Here is a 25104-nt window from a genome sequence, read left to right on the forward strand (position 1 = left end):
TATGTACATAAATTAAAATGAAAGAAATAACTTTTTGCACACAAACCCCACGCACCTCTCACAGCTCACGCCATGTGTCCAAGAGACCTGAACCGGGTCTCAAAAACTAAATAAAAGTCTTTAGGAAATAAGAAACTAAAAGACACAAGAAAGAAGAAATATACTTATAAATCTAGTGTAACCATTTAACTCTGGCACAATAGCTTGCGTAGTATAGACCCAGCTCCCAACCCAACTTTGTGAATAGATTAACGGCGACATTTTTTTTATCGCCCGATAAGAGTCTCACCACTTCTATTAACTATTAATAACATTTAGCACTATAGTGGTTTCAATTTTTTTTCTTGACGCAATAAAATCATGAGCCAGTAATAGCTTTCCTCATGAGGTAGAAACATTTCAAGGCATTCTTGTGAGCATTATAACCAGGAAAGTTAAATACAAGCCCATCTGTGATTCAGTGAGGTGGAGGTCAGTGTGTTGTATATGTGGGGAAGGGGCTTACTGATGATGCACTAGGGGGGAGAGCAAACAAGGTCTTTGTATAATGGAATAGAGGAATGTTTTGTATATGTATATGTTAAATATTAATAAGCAGAGTTTAACAATGTTACCATGTGGTATTTTTGCTGTCTGGCAAAATAAAGTTATTAATTGAAGTGATTGTGATACACAGCACAGCACATGGTGCACACAAGGAAATGTGTCCTCTGCTTTTAACCCATCACCCTTGGTGAGCAGTGGGCAGCCATGACAGGTGCCCGGGGAGCAGTGTGCTTTGCTCAGTGGCACCTCAGTGGCACCTTGGCGGATCGGGATTCGAACCAGCAACCTTCTGATTACGGGGCCGCTTCCTTAACCGATAGGCCACCACTGCCCCAATATAGCAGAGGAGACCCAAGAAGTAAAAATGCCAGTGATCCTCTGGCATTTAAAACAAATGTATTTATTTATTTAGACACAGATGTTCAGCACAAAGTTACGCCCTTGCTATGACGCCCAGTGGCCCTCATTAACGAGTCCTGATGATTAGGCGTGATGGCTCAGGACTACTTAAAAGCAGTTGCGACATTATCATGGATACTACGTGTTTGCTTAGTTCCTGTCATTTTAGACACGTTCTTTGGGGTTAATTTTGAGTTCTTTGTGTTTTCCCCATGGTCCCCATTTTCTGGCCCTCGTGCCTGTTTCTGTTGTCCATATGAATCCTTACCTGTGACAATGTCGTGCTTCTGCATATCCTTCTCGCTCCAACCCCAAGATGTGACACTTGCAGATGGGACTCCCTTCTCTTTGTGCTTCCCCCACTACTCAACTAAATCCTTACAAAGGGCTCAAAGGGTCATGGCTGTATGGTAATGGTGCCGTAAAGACTGTGTGGCGATTACAGTTCTAATATATATTCTCTATATAGCCCTAAGAGAATATGAGCAAAAACCTACAACTGCTGTTTATTTTTTTGCACTTGGACACAGGCAAGGGGGGTTTCAGGGAAAAAGGTTGGGAACCACTGATCTAAACGATTCAAAACAGCATCTTCCTGTAGCTTATCCATCTCTATTTCATCTGCTAAAATAAGCAGAACTGAACAAAGCTCATGTCAGTACTTTGTGACTTTTGATCTAGCAAGTTGTTCCTAGCTATACAAGCAGTCTGGTGAGCAGGTAACTAACAGATGAAGAAGGATCAGCCAACAGGCATGCAGGTCCAACCCACCGGTAGTCATTGACAGACAAAGTCATTCTGCTGAAAAGTTGCATTATGAAATAAATAGGCAATCTGGAAAAAAGGACGGAACAAAAGGCCTCTGAAATCATCTTTGTTTTTGGGTAAAAATAATGATCATGAAATAATATTTCACAATATTACATTTATATAGCAGAATGCAATATATTTCACAATAATGAGCTGTATATCAAATGTGTTCAATTATTTCACAATTGTTAGCATAGCATTCTCTTATTTATTCATATGTTCACAGTTTGTAATAATGCGGGTGTTATTTCAGAACAGCACTTTTGAGGAAAGTGTGGTAAAGTTGTACATTATCGCCATCTGGCGGACGCCTTGACGAGCGCAACGCTCTGACGTAATGACGCAATTTGTGCGACAGCATTCCGTGACGCCTGCCACGCGCCAGCATGTCCAGAACTGTTGTGATTGCTTCAACTCCTAGACGAGTTGAACATTCGAGTTGAGCAGTTTCTCGCTCCTTTTTAACGCACACTTTCTGGATTCTCATGACGGGAGTTTTTACGCGGCTTTAGACCGACCTGCCGGGTGCAGCTACAACGGTTTTGGAGGGAGATATGAGTTCCTGTCAGCAGAATGAGTTGCGCTCCTAGCTCTGTAGATGGAAGCGACGATTACTGTGTCCAGCAGGAAAATGAACTGGAGGCCCTTGCGTCTATTTTTGGGGACGATTTTGAGGACATCCGAGTTAAACAGCCATGGAAGGTATGTGCAGACGAGGCCTGTTTACAATGAGCCACGTTAAGACTCAAACGAAATTCTGCTGCCTACGTCAGTCTGATTCCAGACCCCTAGCTGTAACTTAATTGTCTAACTAACTTTATGCACCTTGACAGGTTAAAAGGCCCCCTGAAGTGTACCTGCGCCTGCGACCCAAAGCACTAAGCAATGATCAGGAATGTTATGTGACTGTAGAGTTGCTGGTCAAGTGCCCCCCGAATTATCCTGACATGTGAGTGTTGCTTTTAACTTTTATACAGTACAGGCCAAATGTTTGCAGTGGTGGCCTAGCGGTTAAGGAAGTGGCCCCGTAATTCTAATCTTGCCGATTCTAATCTTGATCCGCTAAGGTGCCACTGAGTGCCCCATACACTGTTCCCCAGGCGCCTGTCATGACTGCCCACTGCACACTAAGGGTGATGGGTTAAATGCAGAGGACACATTTCATTGTGCGCACCGTGTGCTGTGCTGCTGTGTATCACAATCACTTTTTTCTCATTCAATGTGTTTTCTTTATTTTCATGACCATTTACATTGGTAGATTCTCACTGAAGGCATCAAAACTATGAATGAACACATGTGGTGATGGTGGTGGTGGTGGTGGTGGTGGTGGGGGGGGGGGGGGGTAGAAAGTGAGACTGTTCCTGCCTCTTACTCACTGTGCTTAGGAAATATGGGCAGTATTCTGGTTGAGTGTGTTGCCTTTCAAAAAGGGCTGCTTGTGATGACTGCTGTCCTTCAGCCCTCCAGAGCTCAGGCTGATGAACGCAAAGGGCCTGTCCAATGACAAACTGCAGAAGCTGCAGACAGAGCTGGTCCAGCTGGCATCGGTTCGATGTGGAGAGGTGATGATGGCCGCGTACATAATAAAATTTCCAAAGTAATGTCCAACTTCTGATCAAACAGTGTTTTTTATGTTTTCATGTTTGAGTCATAATATATATTCTTGAGTCATAATATATATTCTTAAAAGGAATTATGCCAATCATCACTAAAGGCTCTTTCCATTAAACATTGTCTTTCTTCAAGGTGTAAGAAATTGTTTTCTGTTTCCAAAATGGCTGACATTGCACTGATCTGTTCTGATTGTCTCATCCACCAGGTGATGATCTATGAGCTGGCAGACTTTGTGCAAGGGTTCTTGACGGAGCACAACGTCCCCCCGTCATGCTCCTTCCATGAAGAGATGCTGAAGAACCAGCAGCGGCAGCAGGAGCGTCTGGCTTTGGAGCAGCAGGAAAGGATGAATCAGCAGCGACTTCAGGAGGAGCAGATGGTGAGGAGGAGAAGATGCCCCCTACATCCGTGTGTTTATGAGATTGTTGTGTTATGCCTAAGACCCCTGCCTTCCATTTTACACAAGGGACATTCATTTTTCACTCAATCTTCCTTCCATCCTTGTAGTAGTTTCGATTATGGTTTTAACCTGTCATTCAGTATACATTGTTAAATTTGGTTGTCAACCAGATTTAAAATTTTGGTTGTCAACCAAAAAAAAAACTCTTACTTCACACTGACCTTTAGCAAAATGAGATCCTTGCTGAGATCCAAAGACGAGAGGAAGAAAGGAAAGAAGAACGCAGGAAGAAAGAAATGGCCAAACAGGTACAGAATTTTTGTGTAGTGACAAATATAGCATTAATAATATTAAATAAATAAATATTAAATATTAATAATATGCAATTTCCTTTGATGTTTCATATATTACAACATAAATAATAAATAAATAAATAAAGTCATAACAGTCATCTTTCAATTTTTTTCTCTTGAGTAGGAACGCAGGGAGACTGTGTCTCAGCCTGTCATGGACCCTGGGGATTCCTGCTCCCCTGGCCCTCCTGCTGAACCAGAGGGACCAAAACGAGTTTCTAGCAATCGGCGCCGCACCACCTCCAGCAGCCGCCACAGGCAAGGATGACCTCTTGCCCAATTTACAAATACAGAGCAATGCATATAAACTATAAAATGTATATTTTCTCTTAATTTCAGGATAAAATGTCATATTGGTCTAGACCTGGTTTACCATTATTATTGTTATTTTTTAACAATATGTTCATTCAGAATACATTGGTTTCATGTATTTGAAAGTAAACATTCATGCATAAAATACATATATTAACTGTGTATCATGCCCAGTAATAATAGACTCATGATCAGGAGGATGATATATATGGCATTTGTAAAGCAGTTTTTCCCCTGCTTAGGCGGGACACTAACAGTGAGGACAGTCCCCGCCCACTGGAGACCCTGCAGTTCTGCAACAGCAATGTGGGGGAGGTGTCGGTTCAGAAGGGGCGGTGCATAGGTAATCAACTAGGCCACCTACTTTATTGCCTCACTTAATTATGGGATTTATGACTTGTGTAATCCCTACATGCTTGTAATTTCTGTAATTGATAAACCTGTGTTTTTGATGTTTGGAGGTTCATAATCCTCTAAACATGAATTTGCACACCAAATGTCCAGTGATGGTAGATCAAGGTCAGCAGTCATTGTGGTTAATTCTTCATCAGGCAGACCAAGTCAACAATGAACATTTTGTTAGTAGCATATTGGTTGCTGATGGAATAAATATGTATAAAGAAATTGCACTGATATTGCTTACATCTAAATAGTCATAACAGTTATAGGCTGTTTCTCTGAATTTGGGACTATCAGTTTCATCAACAAAGTGATTTGTTGATGACTGAATGATTTGTTTCAATCGAATGTAATATAAATAGCATATTATTGAAATACTTTAGTGGCTCTGGGATACTTTTCGGATCTTCTTTTTGGGTCAGTTGCTCATTCATGGATTAAGATCAGTCCTTTTTTGACTGGAGATCACTTTTAGTGATCACTTTTAGGACTAGGCTTAATCATTGGATGAAGAAACTGACTCTTTATATACGAAATAGGTCTTAATGCTCGAATAATTATGATCAGACAGCTTCATTAATTTTGTATAATGATTTATACAGATACTGTATAATCGATCTGCCTTACCACTAGTATTCATATTTAGTGTTTATACATAATGCTTGCTGTTAAATAAAGGTTCCAGATATAATGTTTATGGGGTGTTTTTTATGTTTTATGTGTGTATGGCAGGAGAGAGTGAGAGGCTTGGTCGTAGCGTGTATTATGCGTTTGAGACCACCACAGGAGACTTTGCAGTGGTTTATGAGTGGACCCTTCGCTGGAACAAGAAGATGGGAAAATTCCTCACCAGTCAGGAGCAAGAGAAGATTGAAAAATGTAAAAAGCAGGTAAATGGGCAGTGTAGGGTAGGTCCTCAGTAGGCACGTTCATAATTTAGCTCTGCTGAAATTTCCTGTCCTCCCATCTCCCCATCGTTGACCCTCTCAGATTCATGGTGCGGAGAGTGAGCTCAACTCCCTGCTGAAGCTTGACCACCCCAACCTGGTGCATTACCGAGCCCTGAGCTGCACTGAGCCTGAGGACTGCCTCGTGGTGGACCTGCTGGTTGAACACATTCCTGGCACCAGCCTGGCACAGAGCCTGGCATCGGGTGCCCCTCTGCCCCTGGACCGGGTCCGCCACTACGCCTCACAGTTGGTGGCCACCCTGGGCTACCTGCACAGCAGCTCCGTGGTCCACAAGCAGCTGGGGCCCTCCAGCGTGCTCCTGGACGCTCATGGTGAGGTGCGACTCACCGACTACAGCCTGTCCAAGCGTCTGGCTGATGTGTGCAGGGAAGATGTGTTTCAACAGGCGCATGTGCGCTTTTGTGAAGATGATGCGGTGCCCGCACGTACAGGAAAGAAGGGCGACATCTGGAGCCTTGGCCTGCTCCTGCTGGGAATCAGCCAAGGGAAGGAGGTGCGAGAGTATCCACCAACAGTACCAGCCAGCCTGCCCAGTGAATTCCAGGACTTCCTCAACAAGTGAGTGTGATGCGACTGATGGGAGTTAGGAAGGGAACCAACCAACCAGATCCATGCAGTCCTTATAACTGTGCATCCACGATTTCAGCTTCAGTGTTGAAATTTTATCTGACCATGACCTGATTGTACAGTTTTGGACTTAGGGCATTTAATGTATATGCATACATATTTAAGCCTTTCCCGATGAGCTGCTTGTCCCCTGTCGGCGAAGCTGCAGCTTGATGGTCACTCTGCTCAGTGTTTGGAGTGGATATGTGGATAGCCAGGAATGTCCCAGGCCAGAAACAGAGAATCGTGTAGAACCTTTAATTCATGTCTCTGTAGTGTGTGTGTTCATGCTCATTATGATTATTCTGATTAATTGTGGATGGTGAATAATAAATATATTTGTAATATATTTGTCAGGTGTAGATTAGCACAGATATTAAAAGTCTTGATATACAATTCTGTACCTTTGTGCAATGTCCCATAATGATAGTGGTTGTTTGTGTGAAGGTGTTTGTGTCTGAACGATGCTGAACGGTGGACCACTCAGCAGCTACAGGATCACCCTTTCTTGCATTGCCCACCTCCAAAAAACCTGCCTCCGTGCCAGGAGACCAGTCCAGAAGGTAAAGGATACACACAGCATTGGGACAATAATCAAAAATCAAATTCTGAAAATTGTTGAATCTGACAAATCTTGAACAGGCCTGATTTTGAATTTAATTATATTCTATTTAAATCTATTTTAGCATGGCTCTGTGTGTGTTTCGTAAATGTCATGTTGTTATATAGATATTGGTGATGACTTTGCATCCACTGTGATCCCACGGAGTCATCTTCTCAGCGCCCCCTTCAGTACAGATGTGCAGAAGCAGTTCTCACGCTACTACAACGAGTTTGAAGAGTTGCAGCTCTTGGGGAAGGGGGCTTTTGGAGCTGTCATTAAGGTCAGCCATCTCCAAAGCCTACTAGACATATCGAAATTCACAGATCAGCCATAACAATATGACCTACCGACTAATATTGAGTAGGTCTCAGTTTTACCACCCAAACAGCACTGATCTGTGGAGACACTAGATCTCTGAAAAGATGCTGTACTATATCGAACCAAGCTATGAGTAGTAGATCTTTTGAGTTCTGAGGTGTGTGCACCCTGTCTACTTTGACTAATTTTTGACTCCTAGTCAAAAGTTGCAACCAATGCCAGGTGCCATAAAAAATAAATATTATTAATTTCAGCCTTTATCTATATCATGTATATCTAATTTCTTCTTACAAAATGCTTTTGCATTATTGACAAGAAATGTAAAAGAATGGCCTCTTCAATTATTAAATGGAACTTAAGAGGGTTTTTATAAGAAAATGCATTTCACCCATCAAATCAATTCACATTATTTTAAAGGGGATTCATTAAAAAAAGGTGCTTATTGATTTTGTCTCAGGTCCAGAATAAGTTGGATGGTTGTTACTATGCTGTCAAACGGATCCAGGTGAACCCAACCAGCAGGCAGTTCCGCAGAATTAAAGGCGAAGTGACTCTGCTGTCACGCCTCAACCATGAAAACATTGTACGTTACTATAATGCCTGGATTGAGCGTCACGAAATCCCCACCACGGGCGTCTCCAGCAGCGACAGTTCTGAACCCCAGAGCAGCCCTGGCCGGACACCACAACATCAGTTTCCCCACCCCAGGCTGAATGACCTGGGCCTTCCTGACAACATCGAGGACAATGCCCCACCCCCAGCACTCACCAGCTCTGTGGAGTGGAGCACGTCCATAGAAAGGTCTTCCAGTGCCAAGTGCAGCGGTCAGGATTCTAGTGATGAAGATGACGATGAAGAGGGAGATGTCTTCTGTCCTTCCTTCCTGTAAGATAAGATGGGAGAGGTCAAAATGGCCTAAAAAATAAAAATTATATTTATTTTGTATTCTGAAATAAGAGATAGTATGAGTTCATGCTATGATAAAATATTGCCCAGCACTAACAACATTAATTAAGCTTTGAGGTATTTAATTGAATACATGTATTTGTATCTTTGATGTATATGCAGACCTTCCAACAGTGATTCAGATAGTGATGTCATCTTTGACATTGAGGACGGCAGTCGAGACAGCTTTAGTAATGTGAGTAAATGTTAAACTTTTACTGGTTTTGTTTTTGTGTGCACTTGTTTCACAATCGAATATAATTACTTTAAGCTCAATAATAATTGTTTCATAACAATTTCAAATTGTAGTTTACAAATACAAATGATATTACATTTTTTAAATTATATTAAACAATATAACATTGTTTAAATGTAGTTGTAAGATCACCACAAGGTACTGTATATGTACATTGAATATCACAGAATACATTTGAATTAACATGTTGAAAATTGTGAAAATAATACACAGCCTGTTGAACAGAAGTGGTTGTGTTTGTTTACATACACATGCATCTGGAGCAGGATGCATGATACTGGAGCGGCAAACATTAGTTTCAATTAATTCATAAATTGTACTAATAACCTTTTTTGAATAAGGAGATTACAGATTAGATTGCCTGTGGGGAAGTTGTGTAAAATGTAACAAAACATGCAACAAAAGCTGTAACAACACACAGTATATATGATAAACTTAGGAGGCATTATTTTTCTGACCTGTTTTGCAGGGTAAACACAATTTATTATGCACGTAAATTATATAAAAGAACATTCTGAATAATAATAATTATAATGTACTAGTATATGTTAATAAAAATATTTAATGAAAAATTCAATAATGTTCAAATTTCGAACAAATATAATGTATATGGTTGTAGTTTATAACACTTAATTTCTTCATTCTTTCTCAGGAGGAGCCAAGCAAGAGGTCATGTGCTGATAGAGTTGATGCCACAGATTCAGAGAAGCCGCTGCTGATAGCTCATTACCTCTACATCCAGGTGGGTCTCAGAGAGTTTGCTTGTCCTGCTTAATCATACCGAGGGCACTGTTGTTACACTCAAGGTGTATGTAATGTTCCCCTGCAGATGGAATACTGTGAGAAGAGCACATTAAGAGACACCATTGACCAGGGTCTCTACCTGGACTGTAGCCGCCTCTGGAGGCTTTTCAGGGAAATACTGGATGGCCTGGCCTACATCCATGAGCAGGTTGCTTTTTGCACAATGAACAAAATTATCTGCACATGGACGATGCTGAGCACAGAAATTACAGTGTTGGCCCTGGATGCTCATCTCTCACATTATTCCTCTTTTTCTCTCTGTGTGTTTTCATAGGGGATGATTCACAGAGACTTGAAACCAGTCAACATTTTCCTGGACTCTCAGGACCATGTCAAAATAGGAGATTTTGGCCTGGCTACAGACCATCCAGCTAATGTGGTGATAAAGCTATATACAGTCATGCTAATCAGTATCAATTTCCTTTAGAATTTCATCAAAATGGCAAAAATTAAACAAACCATGTGTAGGATATCTAGTTGAGTAAGGGTGAAGTGCCCCTTTCACACCACAGACCATCCAAATCCAATCACTATGTGACTCAAATGTAGGATGGTGTATTACCTCTTAAAGGGATGCCTTTTTAGATATGGCTAGTACACTGATTTGGCCTTCTTTTGGAAAGCACCTGTCAGTAATGTTTTAACCCCTTGTGTACAAAGTCACTTTTGTATGTGAAAGTTTGATTGAATCACCATATGTTCTCTTTCTGCCATGTCAACTGGCAGTGATGCTGTATAACCCTACTTCTTGTCTCTCTTTTTTTTTTTAGGCTGCAGGCAAGTTGGAGGTAGATGAGAGCGGCTCTGGGCTCATTTTGAAACCAGACCCTACAGGTGAGCCAAGACCAGTCGTGGTATGTGTTATTATGTGTCTTGTGTTGCTAAGTGGATGGGAAGCCATTGGCTGTTTTGTTAGATGTCTCTGACCCTCTGATTGATTGCATCAAGGCTCAGTTTTTACACACCATGGGCTAAGGGATCATTATTCCGCTGCGGTTGAGATTGCTCTAAAGGCAGCTTTCAATAAAGATGTAATCTTACACTCGCCTGTGTGTTAAATTGTTGTATGTGCATGTGCTCTCTTGTTATATGACCTTCATACTGTCACCCTTTTATTAATATCTTTTTTTGTTTTCTCAACTAACAGGAAATCTGACTGGCATGGTTGGCACTGCCCTGTACGTCAGCCCAGAAGTGCAAGGAAATACCAGAGCTACATATAACCAAGTAATAAAGCAAATTTTGGGCATTGATTCTCAAACTTTGAGCGTTTGATTGTCTAAGCAGTGCCATTTAGAATTACATCACTTTTGCTGTCCTCTGGACCATGTTCATTCATTTTGCTCTGTTGTAGCTTTACCTTCAGCATTAACTTTCGTTGAGATATCAACATGGTTACATTATGCGCGACAAAACTGATTGCATTTGATGAGCCGAGCATTGATGCAACGCGTATGTAAGAGTGCAGGAAACGCTAGACTCTCGTGGCTCAAGACTAACTTTTGCACTGGTTTGCCTAACTTTTTTCCTTGCACTTTTCCATGCACAAGCATAAAAAAAGTGTACAAGTTTAAAACCTGTACAAGTTAGGCTCAGGTCTAACTTTTATGGTCTGATTAAAGCTCTAAACTGTGGCTACATCCACTCTGTCTATCTGACCAGTCCAGGATACTCACCACTCTGTCTGACTGCAGCATGCACGCTTTCAAACATACAGGAATATTTTCAGGATCTCTGACTGGTTTAGAATATGACATATGAATATGCTGGAACCACAGGGAGTTTAACTGAGACGTTTTGCGCCCCAAACTCCTGGTCACTCTTGTGCATCCTCTGATTTTTTAGTCACACCATTGAGAAATTGGGTTGGATGAAAGCCCTGACTCTGATTGGAAGTTCTTGGGCATATTTCTGCCATGTGTAATTGCATAAATATGAACATAATCAACATGGATTTTATAAAGATATAAAGATCAATGCTTATGCATCTATTGGTATGTAGAGCTATATTAAAATTACTGCACACACAATTAATAGTGAATAGGAAATCGTAAATTTTGTACTGTAGACTGCAAAGCTCACACAAGCGAGTTTGTATCATAGCACTTCTAGTAGATTTTCTTCCAAATGTGAGTATTACTTATTATTGACTGTCATCCACTGTTAGTGCTGCAGTCAAACACTCAGTGTGAGGATATGAATATCTTTTAAGATATTAATAGCAACGCTTTTTTTTTGTTTTCCAATGTAAATAATGTACATAAAGCTGACTAGTTTTATCAAGATAGCTCTAGGAATTTAAAATGCTACATTCTCGAGAGTATTTGGATATTTTGTGAACCTCAGTGAGTAACGAAAGTTTTTTCTACAACAGAAGGTGGATCTTTTCAGTCTGGGCATTATTCTGTTTGAGATGTCCTACAGACCCATGACAACAAACTCTGAGAGGATCAACGTTCTGACCCACTTGAGAGCAGTAAGAGACCATCAGAATCACTCATACACACTCATCACTAGGATCAAAACACAATTATTAATTGGAACCTGTAGCTAAAGTGTTAAAGAACATAGGATCAATGAGATCAATCTGGCAAAATTATTGAGATCATTATTAAGATTATATATATTAATTACGTATACAATGGGGTAAAAAGGTTTTGGAATCCAACGATTGTGCAATTTGTCTAACTTAAAAAGATGAGAGAAGTCTGTATCATTGGTACATCTCAACTGTGAGAGACAGAAAAATCTAGGAAATCACATTGTGTGATTTTTAAAGAATTTTTGGTATAATGGGGTAGAAAATAATATTTGATCAATAGCAATAATTCACCATAATACTTTCTGATTTGGAAGTACCTAAAAAAAATCACATTTTACAAGGCTACAGTGCTGCTGCAGCTACTGAAAAGAAACTGAAGTCTGGCCTGCAAATGGATCACCAAGAGTACTCAGCCCGCATTGTACCAGGTTTTAAAACCTTCACGATAGTCTGGAGGAAAGTAAGGGCTGTCCAAAAAAAGGAGAAACAGGGGATGTTAGATTAGCCCAACCCTCAATGCATGAGTAAACATATTATTACATTACATGGTTATGAACAGAAGGCATTTAGGCATTTGGGCATTTGGACTGAGCTGACTTAATATCCAGCCGAAGTGAGGTAGAATCCTGTTTGCACCATGAGAAACCTTGTCTGTTTGATACACTGCTTCATCCATATGAAATCACTCAGTCAACCTTCCAATACCTTATTAGACAACAGGATGGGGATCATTTGTAAAGGGTATAACATTCTGGGCAAGATATTAATTTTAATTACCAAGCCAAGACACAGGAAGTGGAGTGAAGAGGAGTGAAATAAATTTTAAGTATGTGATAATATGTGAGAGTTACATATATTCCTAGATAGGTGAAGCCTGAGGGAGACCAGAAAAAAAAATCCAGAAAAGGCACTAAATAATGAAACAGTTTCAATAAGATGAGGAATAGAAATTTGAAGTTGTGACAAAAATAACAATGTCACCTGCTTCCTCCCACCAATCTGAATACCGGAATTAATGCATCCTCTCTTATGGCTTGTGCCAGTGGTTCAATAGCAATGGGCTGAGAAGTGGGCTGAGAGGATCACCCTGTCTATTTCCATGGTGGAGAGCAAAATTACTGTATCACAGACCATTAGTTAAAACTGATGCCACTGGCCCATTATATAGAACTTCAATCCATTTAATAAAATTCTCCCCACATGTTCAAGAGCAAAGAACATGAAAGACGTCTCAACTCTGTCAGATTCCTTCTCTGCAATAAGCCATATCACCCATATTTTGTGATATCCCAGACAATTTGGGACTGTTGGCAACCCAAGCTATAGCTTATAAGAGGCCCAACTATTTTGAGACTTCCTTTTCTTAAGAATTAAAGATATATGGGATGGAGGTAAGAGTCCACATTTTAATGAGTAATTCAGCATAGCCAGTAGGGGTTCCAGGAGGACCGTATTAAACTTTTTATAAAACTCACACCCACATCAATCCCACCTGAGGGCATAGCCTGCAGTGCAAGCATTGCTTCCTCTTCTGTAATTGGCGCATTCAGTAGAAGTTTTTGGGCCTCTATGGCCTTGGGTAACTTTAAATGCAAAATAACAAAAGGCCTCCAGTAGAGCTGTGCTGCAGCATTTTAATCCATGTGACATAGTGTGTTACTAATATTAACCTTTGTAACTGTTGTCCCATTTCTCTTCAGGTCTTCATTGACCAGTTCCTCATGTAGTTCTTGGATGTTCTTGCTTGTTAGTAGGTGCTAAATACTTATTTTCTGCACCATATACAAATAAATGATAAAAAAATGTTTTACATTCTGTCTCTCACAGTTGAAGGGTACCTAAGATGCTTTATTTTCTATATAGAAATGAATAGAAATAATGATTAGATTTTTTTCTCTCCAAAAGAATAAAGAAGAATGAATATGCTTGGAATACCAGACCAATAAGCAGTATAGCAAAGAGTAGTTATGACTGTTAACTAATGCATTTATTTTTCTGTTTTTCACGTTCAGAGGTCATATGAAACTGCAATTGTGAGAAATCTCTGTATTTGTAACCTGTTACTGTTCTTCAGGAGTCTGTGGAGTTTCCTGATGATTTTGTTCAAGATGAAGTGGCAGCTCAGGTGAATTTCTCTGTTTACTGTGAGCAGTTTTTATTGATACAACCTGTTGCCTCACCTTCTATTCCTTCTTTTCACTACTTTCAATAGAGACAGGTCATTGTCTGGCTGCTGAAGCATGACCCTGCCCTCCGGCCAACGGCGGTGGAGCTCCTTAAGAGTGAGCTCCTCCCCCCTCCTCAGATGGAAGAGTCGGAACTACATGAGGTCCTGCAGCACACCATGGCCAATGCCAATGGCAAAGCCTACCGCACCATGGTCAGCCAGCTCTTCTCCCAGAGTGTCACGCCTGTCATGGACTTCACCTATGACATGGATGTTCACAAGGTGACAACTATGTCAGCCATCTGTCTGCTTCACAATAAACTGCTGCCCAGATTTACTGAACTACTAAGGCTGTACATTGTGCTTTTAATCTTCATCCAGCCATCTAGTATTTTCTCTGTTCAGAGCTTGCCTTCTTTGAATTATATTTGAGTTTGGATATCTATGTCACTAAATGCTAAATATTAACATTTGAACCAGTTTATTGCATTTTGTATAGCTGTGAAGGGCTAAATGTGCACTACATGCAAGTGTAGATGCTGCAGTTTTTTGTGTTAACCCTAAGGTGTCACTGCTGAGCTTTGATGTGCTTTTCATCATCTGGTACTTATCAGTGGTCCCCCCCCATCTAAGCCAACCTCATGTTTGTACTTCTACCTCAGGGCAGTTTTAATTTCAACAGTGTCAAACTACAACAGTATGTATATGAAATAATTACCAGGATCTTCAAGAAACATGGTGAGTCACTTCAAATTCTCTTCACTGGGAAGTCCAGTCATAACGAAACACTTTTGTTGGCCCTTGTTCCAACTCTTTCACTCCATATGTGCTGTTTCATTCCTTTTGCTGTTGTTGCTGCTGCTGTTGTGCCGTTGTCTTAGGATTGGGTCTTTATTCTGTTCTTTATTCTATTCAACAATAGCTGCAACAGGAATTGCCTATACACGTCTTTATTGAGTTTTGACTTTTGTAGGTACAAAGGAAAACTGTCCTAGTGCCTGGGATTTTGTTATTGCCTCATGCAGTGGTGGACTAGTGAGTAAGGAAGCGGACTCGTAACTGAAGAGTTGTGGGTTCAAATTCTGAAAAGGCAATGTTGAGCAAGACACTGCTCCCCAGGTGCCTTTCATGGCTGTCCACTACTCACTAAGGGTGATTGGTTAAATGCAACGATTCTCAGATACTAATCGATACAAAAATATAGTATTGAATTCGATATCAATCAGCACTAGTATCGATTCCAGTTTTGCATTTGCTGGTTCACGGAAATCGCCGGCAGACTACAACAATTTTCACCAAGCATTGCAGCAGGCTGCCCTTCCCCCTGGCTACCTGGAGGATCCAATGTTTACATGTGAGACACACACTAACCATTATTCTGCAGCACCAACCTCACTAGAAAATGTAAAAAGCAAGAGTGCTGTCTGGAAGTATTTCAGATATCAGATGGACCGGGAAAAACAAAATCCCACTTGCAAGAAGTGCTTCAAAGTTGTTGCTATCAAAGCAAGCAGCAGAACAGGTTTTAAAAGACCATTACTCCGAATTATGTGCAGAGTCTCGATAATGGAGTAAAGTTGTTCAAACGTTATTCGAATATTTTCATTGCCTCTGTCAAGCAATACTGTTGAAGTAAGTTAACTACTGTCTAAGAATGGCTGTGTCTTCGCTTCTCTCTCCACGTTTTATGATTATCTAATTGTACAACAATTAATTAATTCATGTAGCGTGTGTGTGTGTTACTTTATTAGACTTTTATTAGACTTTATTAAAAATATTCCAAAAATATATAATATTTATATAATATAAAAAATATTTAGCTCCTATTTGTTTTTTTTTCTCCCCTGGTTGTATCGAAAAGAGTATTGAGTACCATCATTAGTATCGATATCAGTATCGTGACAAGCTTAATATGCCATTGGTTGCCAGTAGGTCATGCTGTTGAGATCATCAGTTCATCCGTTGTTCCAGTTTGTTTTTCTGTTGTTCTGTTCTGTGTATTGTTCAGTCTAAACTTACCTTCATTTTTGTTCTTCTCTTTTCTCTTATAGTTGTGTTTTCAGCTATGTGTGGTTGTGGGTCTGTTACTTTCCTTTTTTTTTTTTTAGGTGCTGTGAGGCTTCAAACCCCACTTCTCTTGCCTAGGAGCCGTGGGCTATATGAGGGATGTGAGTTGGCATGCTTCATGGACCACAGTGGCATGCTGGTCACCCTGCCCTATGACCTGAGGGTGAGACCCACAGGATGCACTTGTAATTAGTATTGCTGGCCCAAGAAAAGTTCTGTGATACTTCCTTTGCAATTCATCAATTTATGTAAACACCACTGTTCCACAGGCCTTCAGTGATTCATACTTTCTCCTTCTCCCTCGTGTTCTGCCTTATTATCCCTTATGTCTCACACCCTTTTTTTCTTCCAGTTGGCATTTGCAAGATTTGTGGCAAGAAATAACATTTCAAACGTGAAGAGGTAAGCTGTGAGCCATCACATCACTCTACTAAAGGATGTTCCTCACATTAAATTTGTGGTCTGCACATGCTCTGACATGTCAGCCTTGTACTAGATTTAAACCCTTTGTCTCCTTGGTGCAAATGGCTGAGGCTTTAACTTGGAATTAAATTGAGTGTTTTCCCAAGCTTCTTCCTGACTTTACACCCCCCTCTCTCTCGGCTTTACAGGTACAGCATAGACCGGGTCTTCCGGCCTCGGAAACTGGACCGTTCCCATCCTCGAGAGCTGCAGGAGTGTGCCTTCGATATCATCACTCCCCACACCAGCAGCCTGCTCCCTGAGGCTGAGGCAATCTACACAATTTCTGAGATTGTGCATGAGTTTGCTGCCCTGCAGGTACTGAGATCCTAATCCAGTTTATTAACTAACCAGAGTGACTTAACTTAATTTGTTTGAACAGAGATTAATATTCTGAAATGTTAGAAATTTTTAATTTGTAAATGAAGTAGATTGAATATCATCTTCATCTAGCTACTTTTGCTTGTGTTGGGCAGTTATGCTACTGGGGTCTGTCAGAGCAGGACCATGCTTCATTTCCATTGGAGACTGAGACTGATACACATACATGCACAAACTCTTTTCATTCTTGCAAGTTAATGACATAACTGAAGTATACCCAAAGTATACTTTAACATAACTACACATAACATTAACAATAACATTTGCTCTTAATTAATATTTTCTTGAGATGACCAGCTTTCAATACATTTCAACACGTTCCCAGTATGATAGAAATGTGTTCCCAGACACAGACATCGTTGTTCTTGATTAAAGGTCTGGTAAGAGTTCAGGGAGTGTTGACTCATCAACATTTTTTCCCAGTTCAGCTCAGTATGGGTGTTTTTGGACAGGAGTTTATGTGAAAGTGAAGTGAGTGCACACGGTGCACACAACTAATTGAGCAGTGGGCAGCCATGAAAGGTGCTCGGGATTCGAACAGATGACCTTCTGATTACGGGGCCGCTTCCTTAACCGCTAAGCCACCACTGCCCCTTAAAGAATTTAGGATTGACAACTCCTGTCAGATGCGCCAATGTCTGACAACATAAGTAGTAGGACTGACAACTGCAGCAGCTCCTACAGCAGTTTGTGATGAGTTGGGTTTAGTATGTGATTTTAAGAGTTCAGTGTTTACTACAATTGCAAAAGATAAGTGTTAAATTACTTTTGTTGGTATGTGTCGATGTTTATAAGATTTTCTTTTTGACAGGAGAGGAACTACACTATATACCTGAACCACACCGGCCTGCTTAAAGCCATCTTGCTGCACAGTGGGGTTCCTGAAGACCGTATCCTACAGGCCTCCACCATTCTGTGTGATGCCGTGGTGAGCTCTCCACTATACTTCTCAGTCAAGCCATTGGCCCTCATATACCACATTATCCATGTGCATTTGTGCCAAGCCAACCCTCTGCACATTTCGGGATAGGGAATAATGTTCATTTTATCCAACTTGCTTTGGAAAGTTGCTAAATGCAACAACAGATTAGCAACAGTCAACTCCTAAAACTATTTTTTTAAATTATGAGTTTTTTTTTTTTTTTTTTTTAGGTTTTCATATCTGTGTATATATTGCTGTTCAGTTCTGACACTCAATCTACCAGATCCAAAGTTAAATTAAACGTCCAAATTTAGTTTACCCCCAAGGAGATCAGAACAGCTAGTTCTGCACCCCATCACCCTGAATTGCTGAACCATCACTGATAAGATCCCAGGGTCATGTACCGTGAAGCAAGATTAATGGTTAAGCCAACCATTTTAGGCTTAAATCAAGGTTATCTCTACCTTAAAGCGCATTAGATGTTATTCCTATAGCAACAGACCAGGTTTTATTCCAACTACGGGTTCAGAAACCCTATAAAGCCTGGCCCCTGCACACTCAAATCCCTGGCATCAGCTAGAGGATCACCTGCAGTTTGGTTCAGTGCTTGAATTAATTTGACAGACGGCACATAACAAAGAAATAATCCGGTATCTTCTCTGAAGTCCTGTGCAATGGATTGATCTCTTGTGTTTTCAGTGCATATTCTGAATTCTCAAGCTACGTATTTTTTCTCTGTTCTGGCTGTTCTGATTCTCTGTTTTTTATCATGATTTGAAAATTATGTCTGAGTGAATTTAAGTAAGTTCTTGCTTGCTGTGACTCAATTTGCCCTTCAGCTGTGTGGAGGAAAGATTGTATTTGAGGTTTGGTTCCCTGTAGAATGGTCGTCAGGAAATGATTAAATGTATGAGACTGTTGAAATTGACGGTTGGTCATGGACCTTGATTGTCCTTCCATGAACTTCATGATGGCACAATGGTAAAGTATTCATTCATTTAGATAGCAAGTTTTCTCACTCTCTCCTTCTTTATTTCAGTCTGAAAAACTGACAAAGCGGGAGGTTGAGGCCAAGTTCTGCAATTTATCCCTGTCCAGCAACAGTGTGAGTGCAAGCTATGTGACTTGAACTGTGTTCATCAACCCCTGCTGCAGCCTAATGTTCCCAGCAGAAGAGTATCTGTGTCGCCTGTGAAGTCAACACGCGTCTGATCACATATTTCATGGTTTGTGGCACGTCCAAGAGCCGTGTGTTCAGTTGACACTGAAATAAGATCCATCCGGGAACAGTGTGAAGCATCTTCACCGACATTGCTGTCCTGCCCTGTTGAAACCTGAGCGCTCTGCAGATGCATTAATTCAGAAAATGATAATGAACAAGATAATTCACTTCCTTAAGAAAAAAAGGCACTTAGCCTGCTTTTGATAAAATAAAAAATAATTTCTGTGGCCCTTGTAGGAGAGGATTTTATGAATCTTCTGTTTTTGATTAGTTTTGTATGAAATTATGGATTTCCTGGAGAATACTGAACCTTGCTCTACTATACCAGGTGCAGATGCTCTACAAGTTTATTGAGCAGAAGGGTGAACTTCAGGACATGCTACCCCTCATCAACTCTCTTACCAAGCAGAAGACGGGGGTCACACAGTTGGCCAAGCAGGGTGTGAAGGAGCTGGATGACCTCACTGGATTGCTGAAGAAGCTGGGAGTTAAACTGCAGGTACCAAATGGGCCCATAATTATAATTTCTGGTCAAGAGCAAGGTCAACCTGAAACTGAGACTTTTAAGCTGTCTCAGTTTAAACCAACCTACTCTCAATATTCTGCCATAATCTGTAGTCCATCCAAAAATGCCTGAACCACAGCCCTATAAGTTTCAGAACTATTTAAGGAACTACTGGTGTCATCTACATTTTCTGCATTCATGAGACCAGGTTCGCTGTTACATATTGTTTTGAAACGTAGCCAGTCCTGGTTTTATTCTGTATTCTCTCACATGTGATGTTTCTGCTATTGTACAGGTTATGGTGAACCTTGGCCTTGTGTACAAAATTCAGCATCACCGTGGGGTGATCTTCCAGTTCGTGGCCTTTATAAGGAAGCGCAGACGTACTGTGCCTGATGTTTTGGCTGCTGGTGGGCGCTATGATCACCTGGTATCCCTTTATTCATGCTTCCATGTATTCTTGGGTCTGGGTCAAAGAGAAATACCTTCAAATTGAGGTTTCAGCAGGTCCTGCATTCGAAACATCTCTTTATCTGCCCTCTGCCACCCTAGATCCAGGATTTCCGAAGCCCAGCGTCTTCAGCCCCCATTCCCTCTGCAGTTGGGGCCAGTGTGGCCCTGGATAAGATCTGTGCAGCCTTGGCGTCCATGGAGGAACCGGTAGGTCAAATCTTTTGGAATAGACTGCTTTCTATAAAAGGTCGTTTGTGATAAACGCTAATATGTTTAGGTGTGGTTTGCAGCCTCTGTTGTGCTGAAGAAGCATGATCATAATGGATCACCCTGCACTAATGGAAACCCTAACATGTTCTGTGCCTGAGGCTGATCCCATGCTTTAGAAAATTAGGGCCGCATGTTGCCATACGTTGCAGCTGAGATAATATTTGGGGTTCGAATAAAGATGACCTGATAAAGTAAATGAGTGTGTTCAGTCGGAATTTACCTCTGTGGTGTCTTTGATCCTCAGCCTCTCATTAGTTCCTATGATGTCCTGGTGGTCCCTGTCGGTCTTACCTCTATGGGAAGAGCCATCAACGTCACACAGAAACTGTGGGCGGCCGGGGTGTCTGCGGATGTGGTCTGCGACATTTCACAGGTCAGTGACTGATGAAGGTTGAATGAATAGATCCTTTGTGTGGCTCATCTACTGCAAAGTTGCACTAATACCAGTAAGGTGATTTGGTACAGTGGGATTCAATGGGTTCGCTGTTGATTGAGTCTGTACTAATTTCAGAGTCATTAGTCTGGTTACATTTACATTTATGGCATTTAGCAGACACCCTTATCCAGAGTCACTTCAGTTGCCAATAAGTAGTTACAGGGAGAGTTACCCTCTAGGCTACTACCCTAGAGTTGTCTCAGTCTGATCCTTGTCATTTTACTTCTGTAGCAGGGGTAAAGCAACAGGGTGGTTCTGTTTAATTTTTCAATCCCACTGAATACTAAACAGGCAGTAAGATTTGCTTTATGTGCTGTAAGATTCTCACTGAGAGAATCAAAACTATGAATGAACACATGTGGAGTTATGTGTGTCACATGTGTTCAACACATTGAATGAGTAGGTGTGTCCAAACTTTTGGCCTGTACATATATGTGTGTGTGTGATTGGTACAGTGGGATTCAATTAGCAAAAGAGTAATACTAAACCAGGAACCAAAAGTGAGTATTTCACTTTTATTGAATCTCCCTTCATGTCTTTGTAAGGACATTTGGTAGAACAAAGACCCATATTTTAATGATGTTTAAGGAACATCATTAAGTGTTAAGCAAAATATATGCTTGAACACAGAATGTTCTCTCCTTTTTTGTAATTATTTGGTTTTATTGGTTTGTTTCATCACTCCCTTACCTTGTTACCAGCTTTTAGCTATATACTCATCAGTTTCTGCTAACCTTGATCCTCATCAATGCACAAAGCTGTTCTTAAGCTTTTTATTGCTAACTGGCCCAACCATTTAAATTTTTTTTCTCTCAAATTTTTCTCTTTTCTCCGTCTTTGTGTAATTGTACTTTGCTGAATCCATTGTTCCTCTCCCCTCTGCCTTGTCCTTTATTCCGCTCCCACTCTCTCTTGCATTTGCCACCTCGACTCTGGAGCCCAAGATCAACACCAGGGCGCCTGGCCTCTCTCCCGTCTCCTCTGCTCCGATAGAGGAAGACCAAATGGCACTTCGGCTCACCAGCATGAAATGTGGTTTATCTGCAGCCAGGGCCCAGTGGAGGCTGCTCTCAATGGACGGCAGAACAGGGGATGCGGCCCTTTTCTGTTTTTAGGCCCAATCTATCTTAGCTTCTTCACCCCTGCATTTGACACCTACTGTGATCAGCAGGAAGACATTAACTTAAACTGACCCGCTTGCCAGTGCTCACTGGCCAAATATAGTCAGAGATTCTCACCGGACTGGTGGCGGATCTGCGGGATGGGTCGGCAAGAGGGCAGAAAGCGGGGAAAGCTAAGGATAATCTGGTTGGGAGAAAAAGATGCAGAAGGTCAGAGGCAACAACACACACTGGAGCCATCAGTACACACTGTACAGACCCCTTTCTTCATAACTTTCTTTCTTGGGGTGCAGTGTAAACGTAAAACCTCTCTTTGGCAGCACACTAACCGGTGACTACGTTTATTTGCATTGACGCTTCTTAACCAGCACGCCACTTCCCGTTTCCAGTTCCTCCCCTCCACCGCAGGAGAGCACAGAGTTCAGCTGCATTTCTGAACCTTACTGAGAACTCAGCCTGCCTGTGTGTTCACGTGTGTTCATGTGGTGTGTGTCAGGGTTTTACTTGGGCAGAATAATCCAAACTGCTGTGCTGTCCATGTGTGAGTGCCTGCCATGACTTGACAGGATTCTTCTGCCCAGTCTGATTTCCTTTTTCTCTCTCGCTCAGTCCCAGGATGCACTATTGGAACGCTGTAGAGAGGAGGGCATCAGCTTCATGGTCCTGGTTTCTGATAAAGAAGGATACTACTGCAAGGTGAGCTCTACCTCTTAATGGGATAAACCCACACATCAAATCCCAAGGCAGATGTATATCTTTTTTAGTCAATATTCAGCCTGGTGAGCAGATTCTGCAAGCATTCTTAGTGGACAATTGATATCTTGGTCAGTGTTAGTCAGTCCTGGAACCTCATTGTCCTACAATAGCCTATGTTCTAGGCAGAGAGAACTTCTTGCTGACTTTGCATGAACTGCGTAAAAGATGTTTGAGTTGTGTTTCGTCGCTCCACAGGTCAAGTTCTTTGAAAAGGAGAGACAGACAGAAAAAAGGGTTCTTGAATCAGACCTGGTGGATCACATCATCCAGAAATGTCGGACCAAACTGTCAGAGGAGCGGAACAGGTGGGCAAACAGCATGCGTGTGACTGTGTAGGTCTGGGCAACATTATATATGTGCAAATGTGTGGGTGTGTTCACAGAGAAAAATTATTTCAGAACCTTTTTTTTTTTCCCCCTCTCCAGAGAGATCTCTGAAACTGTTTCTCTCCAGAACCCCAAGGGATTACTCCTTGCTAACACAGGTACTGTTTATTTAGAGAGAAGTCTGTCACACCCTCAAGTGAAAGTGAAGTGATTGTCATAGTCAAACACTGCAGTACAGCACACGGTGCACACAATGAAATCTGTCCTCTGCTTTTAATCATCACCCTTAATGATCAGTGGGCAGTCATGACCGGCACCCAGGAGCAGTGTGTGGGGATTGTGCTTTGCTGAGTGGCACCTTGACAGCTTGGGATTTGAATCGGCAACCTTCTGATTACGGGGCCGCTAACTTAACCGCTAGGCAACCACTGCCCCTAAAATGCACTTCTAGTGATGCTGTTGTCACATAGACAGTCCTTTAGACAGTGCTTTACAGTTTGACTTCAGTTGAGCAGGAATTGGAAGTTCTACAGTCAGACCTGTCATGTTTTCTTGGTTAATGCCACAGCTGATGACCTCTGTCCTCTGCTGATATTGTTAGAAGTGCCATTATATAATTATCTAATCCATAGACCATGCAGCAGATACTGTTTTTTAAAAATCTCATTCTTTCATCACTGGTTAGTGATTTACTCTCTCTTGGATGAGAAAGTCTACCGGACTTGTTCTGTGAAGCGGTGGCTGTGTGAAAAACTCAAAAGTTTACTTGTTCCGTGGGCTGCCTCAGTGACTGTGTTTTTCTGTTGGACAGGGTTGTCAGAGACACACGGGAGTAGCACAACTGTGAGCATGAATGTGAACCTGGTCACTCCAGAGAAAGTTTCGGCCAGCACCAGGAGACGATACGAAACCACGGTGTGTGATGATGCCCAGAAACTCTTCCCACAGTGTGCTTTTTTCAAACAGATATAGATGTTTTGGGCTAAAATGTTTCAGATGGTTCTCTGGACTCTTAGCTGCTCTTTCTGCCCATGTGAGGATGTCCACCCTGGGCTTTATTTTTTCAGACAAATTAAGGGAATACAAAGACCCTTTAGATCACTGTGGTGATTGGTGGAGGTTGAGTTTCTCAAGGCTATGCTGCTCCAGGCCCCATAGCCTTGAAGGGGAGGCATGGATGGTTGGGTGGAAGGTTTTTTTTTGAGGGGGTGTTTGTAACGCTGTTGCATGTGTGGATGGAATGGCTTTTGTTTTCCACAGAATTTCGTGGTAATCATGGGAGCAATTACTCTTGTTCTCTCCGCTCACTCTCACCCTCTTGCTTTTCTTTTCTAGATACAAACCAGATTGCAGAACCTTGGTAGCAATTTACAAAACAAGAGCAACGACATTGAAGTACTAGCTGTAAGTCAGCTGAGCACCTGAACATACAATCACACAAGCCACATGACCCCATTATTACTAAATATCTACTCCTATCTTTGTGAGAACTGTGTGTGTTTAGTTTCTTTGTGAGAAACTAAACACACACACACACAAACTCACACACTCCTTATCAACTCAGCTGTGAAATCATGAAGTGGATTGCCTGATCTAAATCTTTACAATACCTAACAACACATGGGAATTGACTTTAGTGCCACTGAGCTTTCTCTCATTGCTGAAGCCTAGGGGGATTTTCAAATCCCGGCGGAGTGGCAGATTTCCACTCACAGGCCAACAGTAAACACAGAACCGAAGGCGGGAACATTGTTTCCCTGGAATCTACAGTAAATCACTCAGCCGCTTGGTTTATTTGTGGTTTTGTAGTGAGTTGAACTCAAGGTATTTACAGCCCCGCTAGACACAGTATTATGTACTAATAGTGCACACTCTCTGTAGACATTACTGACATGGGAGCCTGGCTTGTGTCACACGGGGTGGGTACTAGCATGCAGAGTCAGAAACTGATGCCAGGTGCTGTTTATGTTTGTGTCGATATGAAGTTTTTCTGGAATATGTAGAAATGAATCTTAGGTAGGGTTTCGATGTCTGTCCAGACTCAGGGACAGTAAATTGCATCTATTTATATAGTCAGGACTCTGCTGTCATTATATGATGACAGCTGTGACAGGGTTAATTGTCTTAAATTGGCTTT

At 41.5% G+C, this 25104-nt stretch overlaps 1 protein-coding gene across 6 annotated transcripts in view; it reads left to right on the forward strand.

The window, feature by feature from the left end:
- Positions 1–2118: 2118 nt before the first annotated feature.
- Positions 2119–25104, forward strand: part of eif2ak4 (eukaryotic translation initiation factor 2 alpha kinase 4) — a 30542-nt gene continuing 7556 nt past the window's right edge. For 2 of the 6 annotated variants that reach the window (XM_028967538.1, XM_028967528.1), the window contains exons 1-36: positions 2119–2457; positions 2589–2704; positions 3215–3317; positions 3575–3748; positions 3997–4077; positions 4247–4380; positions 4677–4777; positions 5566–5723; positions 5824–6362; positions 6858–6973; positions 7140–7294; positions 7790–8217; positions 8401–8473; positions 9186–9275; positions 9363–9485; positions 9612–9716; positions 10108–10171; positions 10485–10564; positions 11712–11813; positions 13954–14004; positions 14092–14328; positions 14709–14784; positions 16155–16276; positions 16466–16515; positions 16725–16893; positions 17768–17884; positions 18918–18983; positions 19429–19599; positions 19901–20035; positions 20158–20265; positions 20573–20701; positions 22495–22581; positions 22837–22946; positions 23067–23125; positions 23779–23882; positions 24303–24371. In XM_028967538.1, coding sequence (XP_028823371.1) covers positions 2329–2457; positions 2589–2704; positions 3215–3317; positions 3575–3748; positions 3997–4077; positions 4247–4380; positions 4677–4777; positions 5566–5723; positions 5824–6362; positions 6858–6973; positions 7140–7294; positions 7790–8217; positions 8401–8473; positions 9186–9275; positions 9363–9485; positions 9612–9716; positions 10108–10171; positions 10485–10564; positions 11712–11813; positions 13954–14004; positions 14092–14328; positions 14709–14784; positions 16155–16276; positions 16466–16515; positions 16725–16893; positions 17768–17884; positions 18918–18983; positions 19429–19599; positions 19901–20035; positions 20158–20265; positions 20573–20701; positions 22495–22581; positions 22837–22946; positions 23067–23125; positions 23779–23882; positions 24303–24371 — 4731 coding nt within the window. In that variant the 5' untranslated portion in view covers positions 2119–2328. Of the gene's footprint in view, positions 2458–2588; positions 2705–3214; positions 3353–3574; positions 3749–3996; positions 4078–4246; positions 4381–4676; positions 4778–5565; positions 5724–5823; positions 6363–6857; positions 6974–7139; positions 7295–7789; positions 8218–8400; positions 8474–9185; positions 9276–9362; positions 9486–9611; positions 9717–10107; positions 10172–10484; positions 10565–11711; positions 11814–13953; positions 14005–14091; positions 14329–14708; positions 14785–16154; positions 16277–16465; positions 16516–16724; positions 16894–17767; positions 17885–18917; positions 18984–19428; positions 19600–19900; positions 20036–20157; positions 20266–20572; positions 20702–22494; positions 22582–22836; positions 22947–23066; positions 23126–23778; positions 23883–24302; positions 24372–25104 lie in introns of those variants that run through there. The other 4 variants (XM_028967572.1, XM_028967546.1, XM_028967611.1 and 1 more) reach the window with 4 other exon arrangements.

This window comes from Denticeps clupeoides, chromosome 1 (assembly GCF_900700375.1).
Source record: "Denticeps clupeoides chromosome 1, fDenClu1.1, whole genome shotgun sequence".
Classification (NCBI taxonomy): domain Eukaryota; kingdom Metazoa; phylum Chordata; class Actinopteri; order Clupeiformes; family Denticipitidae; genus Denticeps; species Denticeps clupeoides.